The 7728-nt window shown below is 36.9% G+C and overlaps 1 protein-coding gene and 1 pseudogene across 1 annotated transcript; one reads left to right on the top strand and one right to left on the bottom strand.

The window, feature by feature from the left end:
- Positions 1-229: 229 nt before the first annotated feature.
- Positions 230-4711, top strand: LOC120164389 (annotated as a pseudogene).
- Positions 4712-4927: 216 nt separating this feature from the next.
- LOC120164378 (ras-related protein RABD2a-like) lies at positions 4928-6961 on the bottom strand. Its single transcript, XM_039174116.1, has 8 exons — positions 6812-6961; positions 6204-6276; positions 6034-6081; positions 5898-5945; positions 5690-5761; positions 5446-5601; positions 5244-5347; positions 4928-5142 (listed from the first exon to the last, which is right to left on the bottom strand). The coding sequence occupies exons 1-8, from the start codon at positions 6823-6825 to the stop codon at positions 5046-5048; spliced, it is 612 nt and encodes a 203-aa protein (XP_039030047.1). The 5' UTR covers positions 6826-6961; the 3' UTR covers positions 4928-5045.
- Positions 6962-7728: the final 767 nt, after the last annotated feature.

Raw genomic sequence — 7728 nt, 5'->3', positions numbered from 1 at the left:
ATAAATTTCTATAAATTTTAAATATTATAAAGAAAACAATTTAATAATTTTTTTAAAAATTGTTAAAATAAATTAAAAATGATTTAGGGGCCATTTTGCTTATTAAGGAAAAATCTTAAAATAGAAAATAAAATGAACAAATCGTGAAATGAAGTCGTGCACAAATTAACAAAACCAATAGGGTTTTCAAGATTAGGTGTAGCGTCAATCTTATTTCTCTGCCGCATAGTCGCATTGCATTTCCTGTGTGTGTGCGTCATTTTCTTACCTTCCAAACATCAAAACCTATAGATATTCACAATTATTCGCATCCATGGCTTCAACCATATTGTAGGGTTATCTTGGTTTCTGTTTCTTTTTTAAGTTCAAAAAGAAAGCTGAACTTTTCTGTATAATCTCTTTGAGTTAACAATGGCAACCCAGAACTCCTTTGATCTCTTGAAAAGCCTCAGAAAGCTCCTGCTTCTACTCCAGCTCAAGCTCAGCCTGTTAAGTCTGCCAAGCTCCCCTCCAAGCCACTTCCTCCTGCTCAAGCTGGTGGTTTCTTAATAGTGTTTTGATTTGAAGATAACATCCTTAAAAGTAGTAAATTTGTTTCTCTATCATGTATTGTTTCTGTGGGTGGGGTATCTATTTTGGTAGTGGTTGTTGGATTGATGTAGGATTAGAGAACTAGTAAAATAAAATCCATTTCTGAAACTTATTATATTTTTGATTAAATCTTACGCCTGCTTATTATATATTGAAATGAGGTAAGAGGAGATATTTGTGAAAATTTAACAGAGGAGTATCTATTGCTATGAAGTTGTAAGCGTTTCTATGGATAAATGTGTTTTGTGCAATCTTTATTTGTCTTGCAGTTGCTATAAAGTTATATTCCATGTTTTCTCGATGAGAAGCTTAATTTTTTTTAGACTTCTATGGTTTTATTGGGATAAATATAGGCAAATTAGGCCTCCCCCCCCCCCCCCCCCAATTTCAAGTTTAAATACTTAATCAGTTTTTTTTTTTTTTTTGAAGTTTAGTTATCTGGCCTCTTCTGATGTTTGATCATTGCTCCATCCCTGTTAATAGAGTATAGACTAATATTTAGTCATCGAAATGCAGTGTGTTTGCTCATTTATCCTGCATTCTTTTCCCCTATGTCTTTTATGTAGTGAAGAGGCGAAGACTGGGCCAGGTCGTGGTGGTGGCCGTGGTGGTGGACGAGGCAGCAATGGGTTCAATCGTGATTCGAGAGGTAGTGATTACTCCAATGGATTTTCAGGAGGGTACAGGCCCTATGAAGAGGGAGAAGGAGGGAGGCAGTATGAAAGGCGCGGCAATGTTGGGCCTAGAGGTGCTTTCCGTGGAGGTCGCGGTGGGGGTTTTAACAATGGAGAATCTGGAGAAGGGGAACACCCTTGCAGGATCGCCACAGTGGGACTGGACGTGGGTTAATATTTTCCTTTCTTGGTTGCATGATTTGTTATCTACGGTCTCTCTATTGCATTCTGTTTTCTGTAACCATTGGTCACTCCATTTTTCTATACAGGAATGAATTCAAACGTGATGGTGCTGGGCGTGGAAATTGGTGGGTACTGATGAAATTGCTTCGTGAGTATTTGTTTTGTCAGTATTATAAGCTGCATGGACAAAAAAGTTTCTTATTTGTATGCTATATGCTTATTTATGTGTACATGTGTATATATTTATGTGACGCAAGCTCATAAGTTGTATATCTGCAATTTTGGCCCAAATTAGGGAGACCGAAGAAAATGCCTCTGAAAATGATAAGAAAAGCACTGAGAAGGGAGAGGAAGATGCTGCGGATGCCAAGAAGGAGAATGCTGCAAATGAAGTCGAGGAGAAGGAACCTGAAAATAAGGTAGTTCCTTGATCAGAGTTAGGGTTTTGGTTTCTAATGTGGTTAGTTGAGTAACAAAATTATTTTTGGTGATTCCCCTCTGTTTTTACTTCTTTGCTACTAATGACCTCTGGACCAGGTAAAAAATGTTATATGAATTTATGTTAATACTGAAATATTGGTAAAATTTAACATCCAATAATTATGAACTGCGGAACTGGCCAATACTTGCCAGTGAAATCAGCTTTAGGGTTATCAACTAATCAACTTAGTTTGGATTTGCCTGGTACAATAAGTCTTTCAAAATGTTAACGTTTCTAATTTTGATCTGTCGATATTAGGAGATGACTTTGGACGAATATGAGAAGATTCTTGAGGAGAAGAGGAAAGCTTTTCTTGCCCTCAAGACTGAAGGAAGGAAAGTTGATGGGAAAGAGTTTGAGTCTATGCAACAACTTTCGAATAAGAAGAGCAATGGTGACATCTTTATCGAACTTGTAAAATTTCTTAATTTTCTGCCCTAGTTATATTGTATTTTGTGCTGGCGTGTTGACTATGCTTTTGGTTGTCAGGGTTCCGAAAAGGACAAGCACAAAGATGCTGATACAGAAGAAGAAATAAAGGTTTGCATACATTTATCTTTTTGTTATTATCAACTTAATTTGGATTTGTAAGCGAAGTATTGATTCGCCTTTGGAGTTTGTTGGTATAATCAAGTTCTTACACCGTTATTGCATGGTGGGAATCGTTTTTGTTATTGTCATTGTAGGCTATCAGCATCAACGAGTTTCTAAAGCCTGCTGAAGGGAAGAGGTACTATGGAGGTGGGCGTGGCGAGGAGGCGGATACGGAGGCAACACAGCCACCAATGTGTCAGCCCCCAAATGCCAATCCCACCCTTGAAGCTGTTCCCTCTGCTTTCCCTTCCCATTCACCGCGAAGACTCCACTTGGTTCCCACCGATAAACTTAACAAGCAAACACCCAGCTTTGCATCAAAATGATCTCGATGATATCATTTCTTCTAATAAGATTATCACTAGTTATATTCGATCGGGTGATTTGAATTCCGCTCTCCTAGTTTTCACAAACATGACTGTTAAAACGACTGTTAATTGGAATACAATTTTAGCCGCGTACTCGAGAAAACCCGGGAAAATGACACGAGCCCAGAAACTATTTGATCAAATTCCTCAAAAGGACATTGTCTCGTATAATATCATGCTGGCTTGTTATGTACAAAATTCTTGGATGGAAACGGCTTGGTCTTTCTTTAATTCTAAGGATACCGCTTCGTGGAATACGATGATATCTGGTTTCGCTCAAAATGACGCAATGGGGAAAGCAAGGGAATTGTTTTTGGCAATGCCGGAGAAGAATAGCGTTACTTGGAGTGCAATGGTTTCTGGGTTTGTTGAATGTGGGGCATTGGAATTCGCTGAGGAGTTTTTTGAGTTTGCCGCTGAGAAGAGTGTCGTGACATGGACTGCAATGATAAGTGGGTATATGAAGTTTAGGAAGATACAAAAAGCTGAGAGATTGTTTAGAGATATGCCGGTTAAAAACTTGGTGACTTGGAATGCTATGATCTTTGTGGAGAATCGTCGAGCTGAGGATGGTTTAAAGCTTTTTAGGATCATGTTAAGAAATGGTATTCGGCCGAATCATTCGAGTTTGAGCAGTGTTATACTGGGTTGTAGTGAATTGTCCGCTCTACAATTGGGAAAACAAGTTCACCAGCTTGTTTGTAAGTCTCCCTTACGTGATGATACAACGTCTACTTCATTGATTAGCATGTACTGTAAATGTGGAGTGTTGGATGATGCTTGGAAACTGTTTCTCGAGACGAATCGGAAGGATGTTGTTAGTTGGAATGCAATGATTTCTGGATACGCCCAACATGGTGCTGGTGAGAGAGCTCTCCATTTGTTTGAGGATACGAGGAGTGAAGGAACAAAGCCTGATTGGATCACTTTCGTGGCTTTTCTTTCAGCCTGTAACCATGCGGGGATGGTAGATGTCGGGATTCGATACTTTGATTCCATGGTGAAGGATTATGGGGTTGAACCTAGACCGAATCACTATTCATGTATGGTGGACCTGCTCGGTCGAGCTGGGAAACTCCGTGAAGCTGTAGATTTAATAAAGAAAATGCCATTTAAACCACATTCCACCATATTTGGAACCCTTTTGGGTGCTTGTAGAATCCACAAGAACTTGGAGATAGCCGAGTTTGCGGCTCAGAATTTGCTCAATCTTGATCCTAAAAGTGCAGCTGGGTATGTGCAGCTGGCTAATGTTTATGCTGCAATGAGCAAATGGGACCATGTTGCTAGGGTTCGCCGATCGATGAAAGACAATGGGGTAATAAAGACACCAGGTTATAGTTGGATTGAGATAAAGAGTACAGTTTATTAGTTCAGGTCTGGGGATAGAGTGCACCCCGAAGTAGCATCTATACATCGGAAATTGAATGAGTTGGAGAAGAAAATGAAGTTGGCCGGTTATGTTTCGGATCTTGAATTTTTTGCATTGCATGATGTGGGGGAAGAGCAAAAAGAACAGCTTCTATTACGACATAGTGAGAAGCTGGTGATTGCCTTTGGCCTTATCAATACTTCATATGGAACTCCGATCAGGGTGTTCAAGAACTTGAGAGTCTGCGGCGATTGCCACCGTGCCATCAAGTACATTTCAGCAATAGAAAGAAGAGATATTATTGTTAGGGATACCGTTAGGTTTCACCATTTTAAGGATGGATGCTGTTCTTGTGGCGATTACTGGTAGGTTTAAAGATTCCCCTTGAATGTTATTTTTCTGCTTTGTCCTTGCATTGTAACAGTTGTGTACATTCATGTTAAGAATTCAAATTTCATTGTGTAATCAAATATATAATATAAAATTTTGTCAGGATAAATGACCTGGGCAAAATGGTACAATTTTCTGAACTTCCATGACTTTGTTAAAAACATAATTTTTTTTATAAGATAAAAACTTAAATTTCAAACCTGATATTACTATTTTGTACAAAAGTATTCTTATAATCAAATACAATTAAAAGAATAGAAATTTAACAGAGGAATAGGAAATATATTGAACCATCTGAAATTCATATCAAAAGCATTTAAAAGACACCAGTTTTACATGCAACACAAAAAACACAAAAGAGCATTATGAGTCCCACTAAAAAACTATTTTTCTTAAGACGAGCAGCAACCAGACTTCTGCTCGATTTGCTGTCCTCTAATATTCACTGTTGCAGGTCTCGCGTTGTTCATAGCTGGTTGGCTTGCCATCCTGCCAACAACCGTAAGGAAATAAGGACCGATAAACTTAAAAAATGAGTGCTTATCAATTAAAGAAATAAATCCATCTACCATATATGCATGTGTGTGTACCTAGTCTTGATTGAAGCAGCCATGGCCATGAAAGCTTCTTCAACATTCGAGGCACTCTTAGCACTTGTTTCCATAAAAGGAATCCCGATTTCATCTGCAAGGGCCTATAAAAAGAAAATAACTCACGAATGACGAAATTCCTGAAGTTTTCCGATACCAACACTCTGTATAAATTTGCAACAAATGCGTCCAATCAATTTACCTTGGCTGTTTCATAGGACACAGCTCTGTCTGCTGTTAGATCACACTTGTTCCCAACTAAAAGCTTGTTTACATTATCACTGGCATAGCGATCAATTTCATTTAGCCACTGCTTGACATTGTTGAAACTCTCTGGGTCTGTCACATCGTAAACAACCTGCCAAGAGGTTAGCAGCATGAGTTCAATCCTGATAAATGCATAAAGAAAAAAGAGGGAGAAACTACATGCAAAATATGGCGCTTACTATTATACCATGAGCACCACGATAATAGCTACTAGTTATTGTCCTAAAACGTTCTTGTCCAGCAGTGTCCCACTGAGTATCCAGAGACAAACATGTAAAGGCAATCAACAATGATCAGAAAAGGCAAAAAACAGGTGCAATTGGAGTATGGATTCCAAATAAATCTTGATTAACAAACGAAATGATAGCCAACCAATAACAAACTTACTATTTGGAGTTTGATGGTTTTCCCATCTTGTTCCACAGTGCGGATTTTCTGCAAATGGGAATACGATTTGTTATAACCCACCATTCGCAAGATTATAATGAACAAACTTGCTATAAAGTACTGAGACAATACGTACAAAGTCAACACCAATGGTACTGATATAACTCTCCAGATATGAATCATCCTGGTTTGAAAAAAGATACAGAAAATGAGTTCAAACGCATAAACCTCTGAATAATAGGAACATCTCAAATCATGAAGCTAACTTCAAAAGGCATGAAACTCAAAGATTAACCAAGAACTTACAGCAAACCTCAAAAGTAAACACGATTTCCCAACACCAGAATCTCCAATAAGCAAAAGCTTAAACAGATAATCACTGACATAAACAAAAAAAAATCAAAATAAATATTGAAAATAGTCAAAATATCAATCTATAAGCAAACATCCGATGAAAGCTCCTAATCAATCAAGATTCATTTTTCTCCCTAGCATATAAAGCTCTTTTATTTGACTCAGAACGTGTCATCAAAATTCATTTGATTACTTATATCTTTAAGTCTTAAAAAAAATTATGTACCTTCAATTCCTCCCTAAACTGTTACCTAACTTAAGAACTCACTTCTATAAGTCACGACTTGCAGCCACAATTATTACTCATTATCAAATTTTTCATAAGAAAATCAATAAACACGCCTAAAACTTCAAATAATCGGATCTGATTAATAAGGCCATGAAAGAAGGAAACACAAATATAGCAGAAATAAACAACCGCTAATTCGAAAGAATAATAATGAAAAAACAAATCTATAGAAAATAAACTAAAAACGAGTGATTAACATAAACAAAAATAAAAGAAATTAATAGGTTAACGGTTTTTCCTAAAATTTGAAGACAATAAAAAGAAAACTTACTATTCGGGATTCATGACTGCGACGAGTTAGAATAAGCCGAATCACGAGATGTCGAAGCAGATGATAGAGGGAACCGGAAATTGTACCTTACGGCTAGAGATACCGGTGATTTGAGATGGCCGCCGGAGAAAACGAAAAAGGAAGAGATCTTTCGTTGCCGGGAAATGGAGGAAGTTAAAAAGGGCACGTACGCGTTATTGTGGTTTTTGATGTTATAAATAAAGAGCCAGGCTTGTTGGAGTTTTGTTTAATTAATTTGATTTAAATTTAAAATTCTGGGTGACGTAGCGTCACAAAACACTAATTTGGGGTCGACGTTTTCACGTTGTTAATTTGAGTTGAATCGAGTTAAAAATTAAATTATTTGAATTAACGAATTAAATTATTTTAGTTTTTATTTAAATTTAATTATAAATATTTATAATATTACGATAATATTTTATTTTAATTTAAACGATTTTTTATAATTATATTAATTATTTGAGTTGAGTTGAATTTTGATCACGTCTACAAATCAATTATTTTCAATGAATTTAATTCAATTTCTCCATCTTCGACCAAAACTCATTTTCTTTAGGATAAGGTTCAAGAACAACCAATCCACCGTATCATATGTTTTGCTAAAATCAGCCTTGAACAGCACTGCTTCTTTCTTACTTTTCAAAAGCCCATCGATGACTTCATTAGCAATCAAACTACAATCTACAATCTATTTTCCAGCAATAAAAGCAAATTGATTTTCTCCAATTACTTATGCAAGGCAGCCGCTCATCCTCTTAGCCAACAAATGGAAAACTATCTTATACATGCTCCCAACCAAAGAAATTGGTCTGAACTCGTCTGGATGAATAGCATTGGATTTCTTCGAAATAAGCGCAATAAAGGATTTGTTGAAAGACAGATCAGATACTCTTTGT

This window comes from Hibiscus syriacus, unplaced genomic scaffold (genome assembly GCF_006381635.1).
Source record: "Hibiscus syriacus cultivar Baekdansim isolate YM2019G1 unplaced genomic scaffold, ASM638163v2 tig00111513_pilon, whole genome shotgun sequence".
NCBI lineage: Eukaryota > Viridiplantae > Streptophyta > Magnoliopsida > Malvales > Malvaceae > Hibiscus > Hibiscus syriacus.
Note: the sequence above shows the minus strand (reverse complement) of the source record. Positions and strands in the feature narration are given on the sequence as shown.

Excerpts from the sequence above, each read along its gene's own strand:
- LOC120164378 (XM_039174116.1), bottom strand. Across the intron at positions 5,946-6,033 it reads GTACCATTGGTGTTGACTTT|AAAATCCGCACTGTGGAACA; the intron begins GTACGTATTGTC and ends TCCCATTTGCAG. Across the intron at positions 5,602-5,689 it reads GTGGTGCTCATGGTATAATA|GTTGTTTACGATGTGACAGA; the intron begins GTAAGCGCCATA and ends ACCTCTTGGCAG.